Below are 22,521 nucleotides of genomic sequence, written 5' to 3'. Positions count from 1 at the left end.
ACAGCCATGAAAAATTGCTTCACTTCTATGGGCTTTAACTTTCTCAACTGAAGAATGGAAATGGGCGCCTGGGTGGTTCCGTGGGTAGAGCATCTGACTCCTGATCTTGGGGCCATGAGTTTGAACACCATGTTAAAAAAAAAAAAAGAATGGAAATAATATACATCATATTCCTGAAAATAATCTGAAGTGCTACTTTGTAATCCATCTATTATTTAGATAACAAATACCATTTATATTTTTAATAAAGGCTATGCATTTTTATGTTAGGCAAAAATTCTTAAAAAAACATTTGGAGGTAAACTAACTGTGTTCTCCTGTTTTATACCAACTCAATAGCTCCTTTTCTAGAAATAAGAATAAAAATTTAAATTCATGATGTCAGTCACTCAGCTCAAACCCTTGTTTGTCAGATTTCATAAATGAGTATCTTGGTAAGAAAATAAACTTAAAAAAAAAAAAAGTGAATGCAGTGGAAGTACAAATAGTCCATCCATTAAATCAGCACTATAAGCCAACAGCGTGCCAGTGACAGAATGGGCCCACACCCATTCTGTGGACATATAAATATTTGGTTTAGAAGGGAAAAAAATCTGCCAAGAAATTTATTCTGATTATAATGTGTGAGCATATTGCCACCTAAGGGAGATTAGAGACTACTAAATAAAAAGCAGTTCTCATCTTTTGAACCTTTTAACTACTAATAATTGGGTACTTTGTTGATGATGCAGAACAACTTTTCAAGCTGATTAATAGGTCATTTGTATAGAAAAGGCACCCCTGTTCATAAAACAATTATGCTAATCCTCTAATTTTTTGCAAAAATTATGAAAAATTCTAATCTTTGAAGAATATAGGTTTGGGATAAGATGGCATTTGTATATTACTTGTCAAGCTCATTAACATTTTTGAATTTCACATATTTTTATCCTTACAACCGCATGAGAACTCTAATATGGGGATTATCACCCTCTATTTAAAACTGGTAAACAAAGATTCAGAAGCAACTTAGAAGCCTGTCCAAGGTCAAATAGCTAGTTAAGAGGAGACAGTCTTAGAATTTTGATTTCCTAAACTAGTGCTATTTTCAAAGACTCACTAAGTAAATATTTTCACAGTTCATAAAAGTGAAGGAAATCTTCCTTTACTGGAAAGACTCGACTTCATTTGATTCATTTTAGATGTTTACATTGGTAATACAGTTTTAGCTTGTGCCTATACAAATTCAAAAGTTACTCATTTTCCTGAGTAGATCGATAAGCTGAGTCAATGTTTGATTATACGAGAACAAAATTATCAAAATTATTCCAGAGCATGGCCAGTGTAAATATAATGGCCTGGATACATCTTGTCTCTGTGCATAAAGAACAACATGGGATATTATTCTATTTTTTGTGAGACTCTTAACACTGAATCTTAATGAATGCCAAACAGCAGGCTAGATATTAGTGGTCTAAGAAGTTTTTCACCAAGTATAGCCCAGAATGTAAAATTTATTTATGAGCTACTTTTTGGGTGCAATCATTAACATTCAAATCCAGGCACAGAGTAAAGTAGCTGATTTGCATAAATGAGAATATGAATGAGGGGAGTCACTAAAGTGTGAACTCAAAAGCAGGAGACAATCTAATGACTGACATTTACTTCTGATTGCAAAAGGTATTTCCTTTCAGATAAAAGGATTCTAGCTCTGTAACCTCTGATGTGTGTCATTTAATTTTTCATTTGGGTTGTACCTGTTACAGTCAAAATGTTTGCCCTATCCTCTTTATGCCACCCAACTAACAATGTATTAAAGCTTGAAATGGTCACAGAAATTAGCAGGTTGCTAATCAACATGTGAAAGCAAAAAATACTGGTAGCCCAGTTCAAGGAAGGTAGAGTCAGTTTCTCATTTTGTTTTATAAAAATTACATCTGAAGATATTATAGAGGAAAGTAATGCATCTGGTGGAAAGCTAAATTACATAGTGTCCAAGAACCCCTCCATTCTGAATTTTTTTGATTCTACCCATTATACTATTTGTGGTCTCTTATTTTATGAGTAAGAGAAACAAAAACACAGGGTAAATTTAAATCAGCCACTATTATTTCACCCAAAACATTAGTTCATGATTCTAAGCTCAAAATATAAACTTCAATGCAATTAAGATTAAAATTTAGAAACAAGTAATATGATACAAAACAGTCAAAAGCATTGACCTTTAAATTTTTGCCACATAATGGGGTTAGAATCCTTAAAAAGAAAAAAACTAAACTAAATGGCTCCCACAAAGCACTTGAAGGATTAATATCTGTCTTCTTCGATTACTGCCTGATAAAATATTATAATATAATCCTATAATTTCTGCACCACTTATTTGACACTTCAACTTTACATGAACAAACTGTGTTTGAGCCAAATGTATTTTTTATGCATATGTGAAGCTCAGAAATGCAAGAATTTTGATCCCAGGATACTTCAACCACATGTTCCATCACTGAGAAATTTTTAGACTAAACAAAGGCAGGAAGAGTAATTTGGTGACCTTGTTCTCCGAACACAGGACCATCCCTGTGATATCAGTGGCTAAACCAGTACAATCATACACATATTTGAAACATATTTAAAAATGGATATGCCAAACTTTTTACACGTATTTCCAGAAGAAATGCACAAAATAGAATGATTTGAATTTAGGTATAATAATTTCAATGATTGAAGAGAAGCACTGCCACATATTAAGTAATTCTAACAATTCCTGTCATTCGTAAAGAGATGTCTTATTTTGCCAAAGAAATCTTTGTAACTTGGATATATAAATTCAATTTTATAAATTAACTCAATCAGGAGACTTCATTTTGAAGAAATTCATTTAGTAAATACTTTTACAAATTAACTCTGCTTAATAATCCAGATTTTTCTATATGTATTTATTTGCAGTGAGCTAATTTTCTGTGAAAATTAGTTTGCATTCCTTAAGAACATATATCACTTTAGTATTTGTAAAATAAACTTTAGAAATATTCTAAGAATGCAGATAGCACTGCATTGTCATAAAAAAATCATGACACATAATACTGCTGTAATCTACACATACATAGTCAAGACATTATAAGCTATTTTCCAGCAACTGCTAAGTTAGGAAGCTACAAAGTACATAAAGTTGAAGATTTGTCTCTCACAGAAAACTGCATCCTTAAAGTGCCAAAATGCAAAATAAAAGACCTCAAATCAACCTTTAATGCTCTGTCATGCAACTTGGCTACAACACATTCAGGCAAGCTTTTAGATTGTTTTGTTTTGCTGTGTTTTTAATCAGGTTAACTGTCTCACATGTCCTATAAGCAACCGGCCTCATAAAACAGTATAATGTTACTAAGAAAATCTTTTAGACTGACTTAATACAAATCAATGAGGATAGAAACACATATACTAAGAATGTAAGATGGCAGTATCTGAGCTGAATGCAAATAACACGATTATAGATCATTTATGAACCGGTCTGATCGATCACACCACCTTCAAGGTCTTCGGGCATTTTCCTCAAGTCAAACTCCTCTTCTTCTAAGCTATCGTTGGGACAAGGTGTGATGACTTTCAGGCATCAATTAATATAAATTGGAAGCAGACAAAGTATTAATTAAACATGACACTCTGATTATTTAAACCTTCTATTAAAGTTGATTACTCAGACCATGTTGATAGCCTGTTCTTTAAAAAATGACTGATGGTATCAAGCTTTACTGACTTCCACCAAGTCTACTATTTCCAACTCCTCAAGACAGAGGGAATAAATGAAGTGAAAAGAACACTGGAACAAGTCTAATAGACAAACTGACTAATCTCAGACCCCCAAGGTCAAAGTAAAGCAATTCATTTCTTGGCTTTCATCAACCCAAGACATGATTGATCAATCGCAGAGCAGGATTACAAACATTATACATCTCAATGATATGTTCTTTGCACTGTGTAACTTTGGGAACAATGATAGATTGCACAGTTGCCATACAAGTAATGTCATAGGCAAAACTCATTATATTTGCAAAGAAAAACACTTTGGTTTTTAAAAACAAAGTACATATTAGCGATCCTTACTACTACCAGGCATTTCATTTGATGGGAAGACACTTTAAATTCAGTGAGATTCTTTCATCTTTATGGTCCAACCTTTGGACATTCTTGCTCCTCAAAATACTATTTTTACTCTCACGGAGTCAACCACCATGCTATAGATAATTACTGAATGCTATGAAAATCTCAATGATAATTACTGTCATTTTACATAAATATGTTAAATTCCTCTTAAAGGATTCCTACTTCCATAGATCCAAAGCTACTCTTAGAGAAGAAAACAGCACAAAAAGACACTGAGAACATTTTTAGCATTATAAATGCAATCCTATAGCAGGTATTTTGCTCCAATTTTTAAGATTAGTGTTTTGCAAGCTTTAAAGAGAAAGTGAGATAATAATAAAAGAAATCATGAGCTAGTTATTTGATTTTATTCATCTCCCAATTTACCCCTCACTTGTTACTGCACTTAAAGGAACTGTTCCCTAAGTCATGTTCATAATAGCAGTCCTGAAATTACTCCATAGAGTGACATTAGATAATTTGAAAGAATTCCACTGAAATTAAATTATATGGAAAGGGTAGTCAATTGTGAGCATGAAACCTTATTCTACATTCTATGTATTTTAAATCACATTGTTATTTTCAGTGATCTAAATTAATGACCACTTTTTCTATTAGGTCACAATTTTAGCAAAATTTTATTGCCTAGGTGGAGGAGGATAGTAAAAGGTGTTGTATGTTCAGCTGATGATTCATTTCACCAGCTGCCAGAAAGTTACACGTTGCAGCACACCTGGACACATGCACCCGTGACTGATTGGGAAACACATTTATCTTGGCATGTCACAAAGGAGATGGAATTATAATTATTCTCCCTTGTTTTTTTTTTTTTTTTTTTTTTTTTTTTTTTTTTATTCTCCCTTGTAACTAAAGATAGTTTGGAGCTGTATCTACCTACGAAATCATACAAATTACACATCTGGACGAGGTTCACATAATTTTACCACCTGTTCTCTATGTTCAACCACAAATATTTCCCAAATTGTTGCTTGTGTTTAAAAAATAAGATTCAGTTTTAAGAGACCTGGACTGATTGCTGACATTATAGGGAAATATTGTTTTTAAAATTAAGACACTGAATAAGTTAGTTAAAACCCTGAATTTCTTCCATTGATAAGTACACAGTACAAATTTAATCTCTGCTTTCCATTAAGGGGATTTTGTGGATTTCTCATATTCTGATTTTGAGAAGATAAAACATATTAACTAAGTTTTATACAGAATCTTTCAGGTAAAAATTGAATATTGGAGTATCTAGTACAGCCGAACAGAAAGGTTCCAGAGATTTCTTTCTTCAATTTACATCTTAGTAGTTACTAATTATCTTGACCTAAAATTCCATAGATTCTTACTTAATTTCTCCTGAGAAATTTCTTAGTTTAAGACCTTAAAATATCAAATTAAAAGTATTCTACAAATACATAATGAATTTTGCAGAATTATGATTTCCAAAAAATGAAAATATTTCATCTGGCATAACCAGTGATGATAATCAGTCTAAATCAATTTTGATAGTTACTTTTAAATTATTATGAAACTCTCATATCTTATGTTTTTTTTCTTTAAGTACATATTTATTTTTTCTAAATATAAAAAATTAGGGATTCATGGGTGGCTCAGTCAGTTAAAAGTCTGCCTTTGGCTCAGGTCATGATCTCAAGGTCCCGCGATCTAGCCTACCATTGGGCTCTCTGCTCAGTGGGAGTCTGCTTCTCCCTCTTCCTTTGTGCTCTCTCTCTCTCTCTCTCTCTAATAAATAAAATCTTTTTAAAAAATTAAATGAAATCTGTACAAAAGAAGAGGAGAGATCATAAAATGCATATTCAATTTCAGTGCTGAAAGATGGTGGAACAGGCTTCAACATGGTGTGAAAAAATTTTTCATATTTCTTTCAAACATACTGAAGAAGGAGAATTCCTTAGGATATTGTAACCGAGGAAATACTCTTATATGAGTAAGATTTTATGTTGTTCTTAAAATCGGAATATGAGTATAATAACAACAACCAATTATATAGAGATTAAAAAGTACAGTCACTAATCTAAACATTTTATACATATTAACTCATTACCACAACTCAGTGAGGTAAGTGCTATAATTAACCTCACTTTTTTGAGATGAGGAAACTTCTTTGCAATAACAACAAAAAAACACTGAGTCAATACAACACTGTTCTTTCGTAGTTGTACATATTAAATCATAGACATTATCAATGTGTGAAACTAAGGCCCTTAAATTAAGAAAGAGAGAGAGAGAGAGAGAGAGAGAGAGAGAATCTTTGATTGGCATACTGTTCAGAAATATGGAACAGAATACATCAGAATTTCAGATCAGGGTAATCATGGCATAAATAATTTAAAATAGTTTAATATATACAATAGTATTATATATACAGCAAATAAAACTATACTTAAACTGCTAAATACCATTACAAGAAAATCTAAACTATGCCACTGATGTACCATATAACAAATGTCACATTATAGGTTCCATCCACAAACCTACAGCTTGCCATTTTTTTTTCCATAAGAAATATTCTTTGATATTAGATTTTAGTAACTGGGCTCTTTAGACTTAAAAGACATAAACCATTGTAATCTCTTTTATACAATGGAAATTCAGTACCTACATATATATATATATATATATATATATATATAAAATCTAGTAAGAGCAATCTGTTCTCTGTGTTACCACTTACACACTATTCTCAAAAACAGTAAAAACAGGGCAACCTATTTATTTCTGTAATCAATAGATTTAGAGTCATAAAGTGGCTTATTTCAAAATAATGCTAAAAGAGACTAGTTCCTGCTAAGTGAATGTTCTCTACCACAATTCCAGTTATAAATAGGAGAGTACTGTCCTAAATTTCTCGTATTTCTCAATAAAATAACCCTTTCACATGTTTAAATTACATATTGATTTGCATAACAGTTGAATCAGATAGTATGAAACATCATTTTAACCTCAATTGTTGGTTTCCTTGTTCAAAATGCTGATGACCCCGGTACTTGGCCAGATCCAATTGGCTTACTACCTCCTGATATACTTAGTGCCAGAATTTCTTTGCCTACCTTAATGTGAATTGTGAACACTTGAGCTTATTCTCTGATACCTAGGCAATTTCATACTGACCTTTGTACATGTCTCCTTTTTTAATTTTTTTTTTATTTATTTGACACAGAGAGAGAGAGAAAGAAAGAGAGAGAGAGCATGAACACAAGCAGAGGAGAGGCAGAGGGAGAGGGAGAAGCAGGCTCCCCTCTGAGCAGGGAGTCTGATACAGAATTCAATCCCAGGACCCTGGGATCATGACCTGAGCCACCCAGGTGCCCCCAGTTTTGGGACATCTTTCTCCCTTTTTCTTTTTCTCTTTATCACTCTCATGCTTTCTCACTCTTTTTTACCTAAAAGCACCTGTTAATTATTTGAGAATCTATATAATAAGCACATCCCCATAGACAGAGTTAAGTATTTCTTCCTTTACTCTCTGTCAAACTGAGTAATCTATTATAGCATCATACTACGTTACTTTCATTTGTTTACACATTTGACTAGACCACAAAATTGTGAATACAAGTCTTATTCATCATATAAGAAGTTCCTAGCACAATGACTGAAACATGGTAGATGTTTAATAACTGCCAGATGAGTGAAACTACTTTGTAATTCAGTCCATTTCTTACATTGCACTTCTAAAAATGTCCCTCCTCTGCCCATAGATTGTTGCTTTCCTGTATAAAGTCAAATGTTTTTATGCAAATCACAAAATTCATTTGTCTAAGTTCTGATTAAAAATAATTCAATTTAGGAACATTATGTAAATCATCATCAAATTACCTAACCATCAAAAGTATTACCTAACACACAAAAAGTAAAAGCAATCTTCCAGCTACTAAAATGTGCAAGCTTTAAGTATTCCACAGTTACTTCTAGGCTTCCATACTAATTGTTTATTAAATACATTATTATCTTTAATTGAATAGTTATGAAAAAACTCATGAATTTTTAGAAATAATCAGTTTCTGGAGCTCATGTCTTATGGAACATTTGTGGACAGCTGAAAGTTCACGTTAAGTTGTATATAGGCTTTTATAAAATGGATTACCTAAAATATAACTTTATTATTTTATACTTTCAGGTTATCAGATGAGTTAGTGTTAAATGTAGAATATATAATAAAGTTATTTACATCTAATTTAGAGTAAAGTCAAACAAATTTTGATGATGATGATGATAATGCTAAAGCTAAATTAGCCCACACGAAGTACCTTCTGGGTCTGCTTTTTCAACTGTATAACCTTACATTTTATTCCTCACAAATATTTCAGATTAAATATGGCCACTTACTTTTCAGGATTCTCCACTTCTTCAGTAACAAAGTTGAGATAGAACCTAAAAAGATGAAATGAATTATGAATTATCAATACATCTTATGATTATAATCCAAACATTTACAATCAAAATAAGAATTATAAAGAGGGGGAGGAGCAAGATGGAGGAAGAGTAGGGTCCCCAAATCACCCGTCTCCACCAAACTACCTAGAAAACCTTCCAATCATCCTGAAAATCTATGAATTCGGCCTGAGAATTAAAGAGAGAACACCTGGAACGCTACAGTGAGAAGAGTTCGCGCTTCTATCAAGGTAGGAAGACGGGGAAAAAGAAGTAAAGAAACAAAGGCCTCCAAGGGGGAGGGGCCCCGCGAGGAGCCGGGCTGAGGCCGGGGCGAGTGTCCCCAGGACAGGAGAGCCCCGTCCCGGAGGAGCAGGAGCTGCACCGACCTTCCCGGGGGAAAGGGGCTCGCGGGGAGGTGGAGCAGGACCCAGGAGGGCGGGGATGCCCTCGGGCTCCCTGGGACACTAACAGACACCTGCGCCCCGGGAGAGTGCGCCGAGCTCCCTAAGGGCTGCAGCGCGCACGGGGGACCCGGAGCAGCTCGGAGGGCTCGGGGGGGCTCCGCGGAGGGGGCTGCGGGGCGGGAGCAGCTCGGGGGGCTCGGGGGCGGCTCCGCGGAGGGGGCTGCGGGGCGGGAGCGCGAATCCACCAGCTCAGGCTCCGGAGCACAGGGCGCCGGGACACAGCCCAGGATCCGGCCTCCCCCCGGGACAGGCAGAGGCCGGGAGGGCCCAGGACAGCGAGGACGCTCCTGCCCCAGCTGAGCAGATCCGCGGCCCCGCCCCGGAGCCTCCAGGCCCTGCAGACGGAGAGCTCCGGAGCTACTGCGGGGGCTGACTCCAGGGCTGCAGAGCTGCCCCGCCAATGGGGCTGTTCCTCCTGCGGCCTCACGGGGTAAACAACCCCCACTGAGCCCTGCACCAGGCAGGGGCACAGCAGCTCCCCCAACTGCTAACACCTGAAAATCAGCACAACAGGCCCCTCCCCCAGAAGACCAGCTAGACTGACAACTTCCAGGGGGAGCCAAGGGACTTAAAGTACACAGAATCAGAAGATACTCCCCGGTGGTTCTTTTTTTGTTGTTGTTGTTTTGTTTTGTTTTGTTTTGCTTTTTGATTTGTTTCCTTCCCCCACCCCCTTTTTTTCCTCCTTTCTTTTTCTTTCTCTTTTTCTTCTTTTTTTTCCCTTTTTTTTCTTCCCCCCTTTTTTTTCCTCTTTCTCTTTTCTTTCCTTCTTTCTCTCCTCTCTTTTTCTCTTTTTCCCAATACAACTTGCTTTTGGCCACTCTGCACTGAGCAAAATGACTAGAAGGAAAACCTCACCTCAAAAGAAAGAATCAGAAACAGTCCTCTCTCCCACAGAGTTACAAAATCTGGATTACAATTCAATGTCAGAAAGCCAATTCAGAAGCACTATTATACAGCTACTGGTGGCTCTAGAAAAAAGCATAAAGGACTCAAGAGACTTCATGACTGCAGAATTTAGAGCTAATCAGGCAGAAATTAAAAATCAATTGAATGAGATGCAATCCAAACTAGAAGTCCTAACGACGAGGGTTAACGAGGTGGAAGAACGAGTGAGTGACATAGAAGACAAGTTGATAGCAAAGAGGGAAACTGAGGAAAAAAGAGACAAACAATTAAAAGACCATGAAGATAGATTAAGGGAAATAAACGACAGCCTGAGAAAGAAAAACCTACATTTAATTGGGGTTCCCGAGGGCGCCGAAAGGGACAGAGGGCCAGAATATGTATTTGAACAAATTCTAGCTGAAAACTTTCCTAATCTGGGAAGGGAAACAGGCATTCAGATCCAGGAAATAGAGAGATCCCCCCCTAAAATCAATAAAAACCGTTCAACACCTCGACATTTAATTGTGAAGCTTGCAAATTCCAAAGATAAAGAGAAGATCCTTAAAGCAGCAAGAGACAAGAAATCCCTGACTTTTATGGGGAGGAGTATTAGGGTAACAGCAGACCTCTCCACAGAGACCTGGCAGGCCAGAAAGGGCTGGCAGGATATATTCAGGGTCCTAAATGAGAAGAACATGCAACCAAGAATACTTTATCCAGCAAGGCTCTCATTCACAATTGAAGGAGAGATAAAGAGCTTCCAAGACAGGCAGCAACTAAAAGAATATGTGACCTCCAAACCAGCTCTGCAAGAAATTTTAAGGGGGACTCTTAAAATTCCCCTTTAAGAAGAAGTTCAGTGGAACAGTCCACAAAAACAAGGACTGAATAGATATCATGATGACACTAAACTCATATCTCTCAATAGTAACTCTGAATGTGAACGGGCTTAATGACCCCATCAAAAGGCGCAGGGTTTCAGACTGGATAAAAAAGCAGGACCCATCTATTTGCTGTCTACAAGAGACTCATTTTAGACAGAAGGACACCTACAGCCTGAAAATAAAAGGTTGGAGAACCATTTACCATTCGAATGGTCCTCAAAAGAAAGCAGGGGTAGCCATCCTTATATCAGATAAACTAAAATTTACCCCAAAGACTGTAGTGAGAGATGAAGAGGGACACTATATCATACTTAAAGGATCTATTCAACAAGAGGACTTAACAATCCTCAATATATATGCCCCGAATGTGGGAGCTGCCAAATATATCAATCAATTATTAACCAAAGTGAAGAAATACTTAAATAATAATACACTTATACTTGGTGACTTCAATCTAGCTCTTTCTATACTCGATAGGTCTTCTAAGCACAACATCTCCAAAGAAACGAGAGCTTTAAATGATACACTGGACCAGATGGATTTCACAGATATCTACAGAACTTTACATCCAAACTCAACTGAATACACATTCTTCTCAAGCGCACATGGAACTTTCTCCAGAATAGACCACATATTGGGTCACAAATCAGGTCTGAACCGATACCAAAAGATTGGGATTGTCCCCTGCATATTCTCAGACCATAATGCCTTGAAATTAGAACTAAATCACAACAAGAAGTTTGGAAGGACCTCAAACACGTGGAGGTGAAAGACCATCCTGCTAAAAGATGAAAGGGTCAACCAGGAAATTAAGGAAGAATTAAAAAGATTCATGGAAACTAATGAGAATGAAGATACAACCATTCAAAATCTTTGGGATGCAGCAAAAGCAGTCCTGAGGGGGAAATACATCGCAATACAAGCATCCATTCAAAAACTGGAAAGAACTCAAATACAAAAGCTAACCTTACACATAAACGAGCTAGAGAAAAAACAGCAAATAGATCCTACACCCAAGAGAAGAAGGGAGTTAATAAAGATTCGAGCAGAACTCAACGAAATCGAGACCAGAAGAACTGTGGAACAGATCAACAAAACCAGGAGTTGGTTCTTTGAAAGAATTAACAAGATAGATAAACCATTAGCCAGCCTTATTAAAAAGAAGAGAGAGAAGACTCAAATTAATAAAATCATGAATGAGAAAGGAGAGATCACTACCAACACCAAGGAAATACAAACGATTTTAAAAACATATTGTGAACAGCTATACGCCAATAAATTAGGCAATCTAGAAGAAATGGACGCATTCCTGGAAAGCCACAAACTACCAAAAATCGAACAGGAAGAAATAGAAAACCTGAACAGGCCAATAACCAGGGAGGAAATTGAAGCAGTCATCAAAAACCTCCCAAGACACAAGAGTCCAGGGCCAGATGGCTTCCCAGGGGAATTTTATCAAACGTTTAAAGAAGAAACCATACCTATTCTCCTAAAGCTGTTTGGAAAGATAGAAAGAGATGGAGTACTTCCAAATTCGTTCTATGAGGCCAGCATCACCTTAATTCCAAAACCAGACAAAGACCCCACCAAAAAGGAGAATTACAGACCAATATCCCTGATGAACATGGATGCAAAAATTCTCAACAAGATACTGGCCAATAGGATCCAACAGTACATTAAAAAAATTATTCACCATGACCAAGTAGGATTTATCCCTGGGACACAAGGCTGGTTCAACACCCGTAAAACAATCAATGTGATTCATCATATCAGCAAGAGAAAAACCAAGAACCATATGATCCTCTCATTGGATGCAGAGAAAGCATTTGAAAAAATACAGCATCCATTCCTGATCAAAACTCTTCAGAGTGTAGGGATAGAGGGAACATTCCTCGACATCTTAAAAGCCATCTATGAAAAGCCCACAGCAAATATCATTCTCAATGAGGAAGCACTGGGAGCCTTTCCCCTAAGATCAGGAACAAGACAGGGATGTCCACTCTCACCACTGCTGTTCAACATAGTACTGGAAGTCCTAGCCTCAGCAATCAGACAACAAAAAGACATTAAAGGCATTCAAATTGGCAAAGAAGAAGTCAAACTCTCCCTCTTCGCCGATGACATGATACTCTACATAGAAAACCCAAAAGTCTCCACCCCAAGATTGCTAGAACTCATACAGCAATTCGGTAGCGTGGCAGGATACAAAATCAATGCCCAGAAGTCAGTGGCATTTCTATACACTAACAATGAGACTGAAGAAAGAGAAATTAAGGAGTCAATCCCATTTACAATTGCACCCAAAAGCATAAGATACCTAGGAATAAACCTAACCAAAGATGTAAAGGATCTATACCCTCAAAACTATAGAACACTTCTGAAAGAAATTGAGGAAGACACAAAGAGATGGAAAAATATTCCATGCTCATGGATTGGCAGAATTAATATTGTGAAAATGTCAGTGTTACCCAGGGCAATATACACGTTTAATGCAATCCCTATCAAAATACCATGGACTTTCTTCAGAGAGTTAGAACAAATTATTTTAAGATTTGTGTGGAATCAGAAAAGACCCCGAATAGCCAGGGGAATTTTAAAAAAGAAAACCATATCTGGGGGCATCACAATGCCAGATTTCAGGTTGTACTACAAAGCTGTGGTCATCAAGACCGTGTGGTCCTGGCACAAAAACAGACACATAGATCAGTGGAACAGAATAGAGAATCCAGAAGTGGACCCTGAACTTTATGGGCAACTAATATTCGATAAAGGAGGAAAGACTATCCATTGGAAGAAAGACAGTCTCTTCAATAAATGGTGCTGGGAAAATTGGACATCCACATGCAGAAGAATGAAACTAGACCACTCTCTTTCACCATACACAAAGATAAACTCAAAATGGATGAAAGATCTAAATGTGAGACAAGATTCCATCAAAATCCTAGAGAAGAACACAGGCAACACCCTTTTTGAACTCGGCCATAGTAACTTCTTGCAAGATACATCCACGAAGGCAAAAGAAACAAAAGCAAAAATGAACTATTGGGACTTCATCAAGATAAGAAGCTTTTGCACAGCAAAGGATACAGTCAACAAAACTCATAGACAACCTACAGAATGGGAGAAGATATTTGCAAATGACATATCAGATAAAGGGCTAGTTTCCAAGATCTATAAAGAACTTATCAAACTCAACAGCAAAGAAACAAACAATCCAATCATGAAATGGGCAAAAGACATGAACAGAAATCTCACAGAGGAAGACATAGACATGGCCAACATGCACATGAGAAAATGCTCTGCATCACTTGCCATCAGGGAAATACAAATCAAAACCACAATGAGATACCACCTCACACCAGTGAGAATGGGGAAAATTAACAAGACAGGAAACAACCAATGTTGGAGAGGATGCGGAGAAAAGGGAACCCTCATACTGTTGGTGGGAATGTGAACTGGTGCAGCCACTCTGGAAAACTGTGTGGAGGTTCCTCAAACAGTTAAAAATAGACCTGCCCTACGACCCAGCAATTGCACTGTTGGGGATTTACCCCAAAGAGACAAATGCAATGAAACGCCGGGACACCTGCACCCCGATGTTTCTAGCAGCAATGGCCACGATAGCCAAACTGTGGAAGGAGCCTCGGTGTCCAACGAAAGATGAATGGATAAAGAAGATGTGGTTTATGTATACAATGGAATATTACTCAGCTATTAGAAATGACAAATACCCACCATTTGCTTCAACGTGGATGGAACTGGAGGGTATTATGCTGAGTGAAGTAAGCCAGTCAGAGAAGGACAGACATTATATGTTCTCATTCATTTGGGGAATATAAATAATAGTGAAAGGGAATATAAGGGAAGGGGGAAGAAATGTGTGGGAAATATCAGAAAGGGAGACAGAACGTAAAGACTGCTAACTCTGGGAAACGAACTAGGGGTGGTGGAAGGGGAGGAGGGCGGGGGGTGGGAGTGAATGGGTGACGGGCACTAGGGGTTATTCTGTATGTTAGTAAATTGAACACCAATAAAAAATAAATTAAAAAAAATAATAATAAAAAAAAGAATTATAAAAAATTTAAAAACAAATACTTATTGTAAGATAAAAATCTCCAACAATCAAAGCTCCCACAAATCATTTTTCTATTAAACCTTATGTATAGTTATTTTTTTAAATATTTGTATATAGGTATAACATATGAATGTAAAGTGCACAAATCTTAATCTACACCTTGATGAATTTTTAGATATTTATACACCTATGGAACTTACAAGACCAAGATTTAAAACATTCTTAGAACCCTAGAAGGTTCCCTTATGGCCCTTAGCAGCCAATACTCTCTTTCATTCCTTTGTAAAGGCAACTATTTGTCTGACTTTTATCACCTTTGATTAATTAGTTTTACTTGTTTCATCACAATAAACTAATATTTGTTTGTATTACTATTATACAATAATTATTTTTTTTGTATTTGGCTTTTTTTCCCCAACTTTTGTTTGTGAGTTTCATCCATGCTGTTATATGTAGCAATAATTCATTATTTTTATTGATGCTGTTTATCATATTATTACACTATATATTCTGTTGATGGTTTTGGATTGCTTTCAACTTAGAGTTGTTATGAATAGATACCACAAATATGCCTGTACATGTTTTGTTGCGGACCATGCAATCATTTCTCTTCAGCATATATTCAGAATATGATCACTGGGTCATGAGGTAGGTGTATGTTTACTATCAAACAATTTTTTCTCATTTTTTTCACTCCCAGCAATATAGGAGATTATCATGTTTCAGTGACTGGGGCAAACAAAGTGGGAAATCCACAGTATTTCTTCTCAAGGAGCTCATAGTTTATAGAATGGCCAATAGAATAGTGCAACACAGCACAAGCAGCAGTGCCGGAGCATGCACAGAGCACGATGAGAGTCAGGGGTGAGGTCTAACCCTGACTGGTAAGTCAGAAAGTTTTTCTAGAGAAGGCATCATTCAAGTTGAGTCTTCAGAAATGCTTAACATCAAGCCCTAGTGAAGTGGTATAAGAACATTCCAGACTGAGTATACCACATGAGCACAGGGGTGTGAGCAACACTTTATCATTTTGCAGTGCAAAGTGCAGCAGGAGTCATAAGAACAGAATTTAAGTACCAGATGGCCTTTGGCTTCCAGGAATCCAGATTTTAGTTGTGTTGACAAGTCAATCAGAGCTTGCAGGGCAAGAGAAGTCTGACAATAGCATTTCGCGGTTTTAGGGAATTGGCCATATATAAACACAAAAGGGCAAGTAGAACTGACAATGGTATCAAAGATAACAGTTTCTCAGTTTGCACTTCTTCCTTTCAATTCACTGGTTTCTGGTATATGCCCATCCAAATAACCTCAAATCATAAGACTATGAAGTTGCTTTCTTGACACATTGTTAATCATTACACTATTGGTGGGTAACTAAAGAGCAAAACATTTTGGAAAAGTTTCCCAAGTTCCAAACACTTTTCTGGCTCCTTACATGACATAAAAAGCATTCTAGGCACACAATATTTCACTCTCAAGTTTCATAGGATTACAAATATTACCCTAAAATTATGGCCCTAGAGAAATACAGATTCCTTTCTTTTACTTTGTGATGCTACTTATCCCACCTAGAAATGTCTGCCATCTTGCATCCTTATTTTTCTAATCCAAATGGATGGCTGGCGACTCATTAAAGTGCTTACAGTTCTTTTTCAAAGTTCTAAGACATACATTTGAGGCAGACTCCATCCTCAAATAAGCATACATAGATGGCTGAGTTGTGAAGATGGGAAAACCAAGGGATCATAATGGAAGAGTGAAACATATAAAGACAAAGACATTTCATTTGATAAGCTAGGCCATTTCCACAAAATAAAAAAGGCATGTTTTCAAAATATTCTTCTGTTCTCTTATTATTCTTTAGAAGGTAAAACAGCCATTACATGGGTACACAGAAGCTTGGGTCTATAAATATGAATTTTCTATTACCTAAAACCAATTGGTTAGAATATTAGCCCAATAAGACTTTAACATACTTAGAGTATCTCAAATTTAAAACAAGAAAGAGAATACCTGTCTTATGTCTTATTTCATCTTGATAATAACCCATCTAAATTCACAAGTAGGAAGTCGATGTTCATGGTTGTTAAAAACTAGACAGCAAGTCCAAAATAGAGTTACTTATGCTAAGCCCCCAACACCAAACCAAGACAATAATAGTTTCTGCTCTCCCAGTAATGGTATTTTAAGCCAATCAGGAGTCACTTGATTAGTACTAGCTAGGTAATCCACCTGATAGGTCCCGCTATTGCTTAAATGAAAGTAACCTTGTCAAAACCAACCTGTTTTATTGCCTACACTAACGTCTTTGTTCCCCTCCCTTCTGCCTATACAAGGCTCATTTTGTACAGTCCTCAGAGCTCCTTTCTATCTGCTAAATTAAATGCTGCCGGATTAAATCAACTTTTGCTCAAATAAACTCTTAATTAAAATTAACAATTTTAATATGCTTCAGTTTATCTTTTTTAAGGATTTAATTAATTAATTAATTTAATTTAATTTAATTTAATTTATTATTTCAAGTAATGAGAGAGAGAGAGAATCTGAAGCAGACTCCACACTGTGCATGGAGCCTGACTCGGGACTCAGTCTCAGGACCCTGAGATCACAACCTGAGCCGAAACCAAGAATCAGACACTTAACCAACCCAGGTGCCCTGCTTCAGTTTATCTTTTGACAAGGTTAAGACATCTAATATTTTAAGTACTGTCTTAAGTAGAAACATTTGAATAGCTGACCAAACAGTAGCAGAAAGGTGATCTAAAAAGTTAGCAGTCAAGGATATTTTTTAATGACTAGAAAGTAAGTTTCTAAAAATAAAGGTTGTAGTTATACCAGGAAGGCAAGCAACAATCAATACTTATATCTGGGATATGCACTTTAAGCAATTTCATGTGTTTGTTATAAGGCCAAAGCAATGGGAAATACAGGAAGAACATGCAGGGTGTGGGGAGAATGAAAGAAAGAAAAAAGAAACCCAAAATATCAAATAGAACACATACACACTCAGAAATGTTTCCCAGTTTCTCATGTCAAAAATATCCAGGTCCTTCTCAACAGTTGTTTCAGAAACTGGTCTTTTCCAACAATGTTTACAGCAAGAGAGGAAATATTTGTGAAAAAAGGAACACAATTTCAAATATTTGCCATAGCTCCAGAGAATAGAGAAAAGGAAAGGGCTTGGGGCAGGGTTGGGGTGTGAAGGAGAAAGCTTCTTATTTTGGTCCAAACATTCACATCCTGTGGGAAATACACCTTTATGCTCTCCTAGTCTCCAGCAATGAGTCTGTAGCATTCTCCTTGCTTTACATCTCCTCAAGGCCTCTAGAGAATGTTCACAAGATCTATTGTTTCAGCTTTTCCATAATTGTGTATAACAAGCACCACAAAGCTGGCAATGCATTCCAGTACCCAACTATGTGAATTATTTTAAAAAGAAGCTTATTCTTTAGATTAGATTTGACAACAATGGTACAAAATAATCCCAGCAGGTGCTTTAGAAAGTCTAAATCCACTGAGGATAGGATTTAAAAGGGAGAAAAAAGACACTGAAAAACTTTCTATTACACAGTTTAAAAAAAAAAAAAACCCACCAAGCAATATTCAGCTTTGGATCAGGATATAGGACTGAAATTGGTTGAGTTCCCTTGGGCCAGAAGGAAGACTGGCAGACATATCTCTCTGAATGCAGACATTGGCAATAATATTAAAGTTGCTCTGCCCCAACTCTGTGACCTGGCTGGGTTAATGATTTCTTTCCCCCAATCGTGTTTCTGTGAAGGAGTTTTCATCATTCTAAAAAGGTCCCGCACTCCTCATAGCCAAAAGCCTACTCTATTCAGACCCAAGTTTTGGCAGGGTCTTTTTCCGATTCACCATGTAGAAGCTGAATTGCTGACAGAGCAAGGCCTCTTGGCCAACAAAGGTCTTGCTGCTTCTACTTACACCCTAGGTGGTTGAGTTCTGATGACAGTAGCTGCTTCTGTCTGACTTATTTGCAAACACACACACACACACACACACACACACACTTTTCGTTTGCATCAAACGTTGTCACAGCAGCAGCACAGGGAGTGGAGACCCATTCACAGTGCCCCATTTATAACTCCACCACCTAATTTTGTCATGATACTGTGAACAACAGAGAGGTCAGAGAGGCAGGATCACATTTGGAAAGGGAATAAATACCCCTCTCTGTGAACTCTTTTAATCTCCATCTTGTTCCATTTTCAATCAGATATTAATTTTTTTTTCCTCTGGAACTCTGAACCAACTGCTTATTTCTTCTAGACATGGCTTCCTTTCTCTAAGACTGATGGCCACAGAATAACCACCACATTATTTCTACCTATCCACAAAGCAGCATTCAGGTAGCAGAACAGCCCTGTTATAGAAAAGCAGTTACTTATCTGTCTCTACACAAGACACTTGTATCAGATAACATTCCACTTAAAATCCTGGCCTTCATTTCCAGTACTATAATTGAACCCCCGTTAAGAACATGAGAAAATAAACAGTTTTCTATTCTTTAAAATAGGGAATAGAGAGAAGGATCAAATGAGTAAAAGTATAAACAAAAGTTCATCTAAACCCCACTTTCGCTATAAACAGAGCATTGAAATACATGTCTAGGCCCGAAATGGGGCCATTTAGTCCCCAAACACCAACTCTAGGATCTATGCTTATTTCCTTGTTCCTTATTCCTTTCTATTTTTCCTTTCCTTGTCCCTTATTCTTTGAAATAATTCTGTAAAAGCTCCTCCTATAAAAAGCTTCTTGTCTTCCATCCCATTTTGCAGTTCTCTGGACACTTGAAAGCAGACTGCCCACTTCATGAATTGTTAAATAAAGTTTATCTATGTCACCTAAATTATTTTTTAAAATCAGTTTAACAAGAGTGGCATTTTAGGTTCAGCATCAATAAAACTAGATATCAAGATAATAAGATAATTCAAAATGAAAAGAGTGAAAAAAATGGAAAAATCTATCAGCCCTCAAAAGCCTACAGAAGTGGAGGAGATTTGCTCTCCATGATGCTAGTGACCTGAATATTTGGCGCCGGTAGTGGGAGATGGAGTTGGATACAAGAATATTTTAAGATTCCGTGGGAACAGATGCATGGTACTCACAGGCAAAAGAAACTTTATTCAATAGAATTAATCAAATCTCCCTTGTGACTATCTCCACATTCCACATTTCTGATTGAATATTGCTGGGCTCCCAACACTTGGCTCTAGCTGAAAGCTTTTACCACCTCCCCACTTCACTCTGGTCTCTGGGTTACCCTTCCAGTAGCTTGGCTGCTGCCCCAGGGCACCAGAGCTTTGATCCAAGCTGAAGAGCCATAGAATAGTTGATTCTGCTACTAACCCTGTGATCACAATTCTGTTCTTCTCTCTGTCCAGCACCACATTGTGATTTGGATAAAACTAAAAAGACTTCAAATATACTGCGTGGTTCAAGATTAATACTTACAGACAATGGTTATAAGAATATTTCTCAAATATACAAATATTCCACACTATACTGCCTAGAGCTACAATCTTCGAATGCCTTTCAAACATGCTTTGCTTCAAAAACTAGGTTAAAATTTTAAGTTCTTAGACCCTCCTAATTTTCCTCTAATGCTATGTTTTCACAATTCCATGAGATCAATAAGGTAAATACTTCATTTATTTTGAAATATATCTTTATATTCCATGCATTCACTGGAAGAAAAGATTCTAAAAACTAAAGAAGCAGATGTAAATAAAATTTATATCAAATGCATTTATATAATTTTTATATTAGTGTGGTTTCCTGATACTATCTTTATGTTCATAGACCATTCTCACAGGTAAAGCTGTACAACTATTAGCTCATAAATAATTTTCTAAAGATATATTGCTACTAAGTACCCCAAAACAGTGAAATTTAATGTTACTACAATGATTTTGATGTTTAAACAATACTTTTCTACCCAGTAGCTTTCTTGTAACAGTCATTTCCACTGAATATTAGAGCAATAAAATGTACCTAGTAAAAAATCCCACTCTATCCATGATTATTGTTATTCAAGCTTCTGAATAAAATAAGGCATAAATATAAAATTCTAATGCTCCGACCAGAATGGTTATCACAGTTGAACATACACAAAGGAAATATACCATATCATAGTGATTTTAATCATCTTTCCTGCATATTTTGTTCTTAAATGTTGAGGAAATTTTGAGGAATTTGTAAGAGCCTTTAAAATATAACAAACTATCTATTATACCTGATTTCATTATCTTAGTTTTTCCTACCCTGCTTTTAGAGTATCATTTTTACCTCCTGGGAACATCTTACTTATTCCTATATCTGAATTATTTCATTCTCATGGGAAAGTAGAGAAAATCAATTAATTACTATTCACAAACAACCTTGGAGCTTCAGGTGAAAGGCCTTTTGACAGCAAAGAATTAATCTTTAATTTCTCATGGCACTATTATGTCCTCACTGAAACAGACTTATAAGTGATTTGTATTGGTTCTTAATGTCAGCAAGTTCTCTTGCTTAATTGTAGACTCTAACAGTTAAAACCAGAAATAGACAAGAACACTTAACTCGAGCTGTAACCAAAACCCATTGTGCTTATTTATTATCGCACTTTCTTGAGGCACAGAGACATTTTACAATGACCGAACATACTAACCACTGGACCAGAAAAACCCTGATAGCAACAGAATGCCTAGAAGACCACACCCACACATCCCCTTCCCTATGCATAATCATAGGCTGAACACATGCCCACCCCATCCATGATTACATGCACCCTGTCTGCTCTCTTGCACTTACCCCCGAACCTTACCCTATAAAACTCTAAGCATCCATCTTACAGGCAGAGAGGTTGATTGTTAAGGCTTGAGCCTGCCACTTGCCCCAGCTGGCAGCATCTGAAATAAATCTCTCTCTTTCCCTTTTCCAAACCCTCATCACTTGAGGTGTTGGCTTCTCTAGCAACAAGTTCATCTGAGTTTATTCAGCATCAGCATTGGCAAGCCCAGCCAGGAGCTGTACTTTCTATTTGTCTAGCCCCCCTCAGGATTCCCCAGGATGGAGCAGTTGGCTCTGGCAATGGGCACCAAGAATTACCCATTTGTTTTCTGAGTTAGTGGCTGCAGTAGATCTTTTGGTAACATGAAGACCCACATGTGTTTGTTTTTTTATAACATCAGGCTAAATCTAATGGTTGACTTGACTGAAAGACTCAGTCACACTTACATTAAATCATATACATAGTAATTGGCCTGATAGAGGGAGCCACACCATCTTTCTCACTTCAAGTAAAGCAGATTGTGCTGGATTGTAGCTATTCACACTTGTCTAGCACCTTGCTTGGCACTTAACCAAAGTACATGAAAGAATTAATAAACCATACAAACCACTAGATCTAGAGATATCAACTTACCAGCCAGCGTATGCATACATTCCATAATAAAAAGCTAGTGGCAACCCCATAATATTCGCACCTCTTCCTGAGAAAGCATCTTTAAAGTGTTGTGTTTGCCCTGCAAGGACAACAGAAAGATTTAAGGACTTTTTAAAGAATTGGTTATTGTTCATTCTTTAACTGTAAACATGGAGAAAGAAATGGGAAGGTTGGGGATGAACTATATATACCGTTTCAGGTCCAGATTTCTCACTCCTTGCTCATTGCCGGATTCATCTATTA

The 22,521-nt window shown here is 36.8% G+C and overlaps 1 protein-coding gene across 1 annotated transcript in view; it reads right to left on the bottom strand.

Moving 5' to 3' along the window:
- The window catches only part of SLC7A11 (solute carrier family 7 member 11), a 68,386-nt gene that overhangs the window by 26,381 nt on the left and 19,484 nt on the right, over positions 1–22,521 (bottom strand). The window contains 2 exon segments of the mRNA NM_001301862.1: positions 8,470–8,514; positions 22,258–22,357. Coding sequence (NP_001288791.1) covers positions 8,470–8,514; positions 22,258–22,357 — 145 coding nt within the window.

Source organism: Canis lupus, chromosome 19 (assembly GCF_011100685.1).
Source record: "Canis lupus familiaris isolate Mischka breed German Shepherd chromosome 19, alternate assembly UU_Cfam_GSD_1.0, whole genome shotgun sequence".
In the NCBI taxonomy this organism is placed as follows: Eukaryota; Metazoa; Chordata; class Mammalia; order Carnivora; family Canidae; genus Canis; species Canis lupus.
This window is presented reverse-complemented; position numbering and strand designations above follow the sequence as displayed.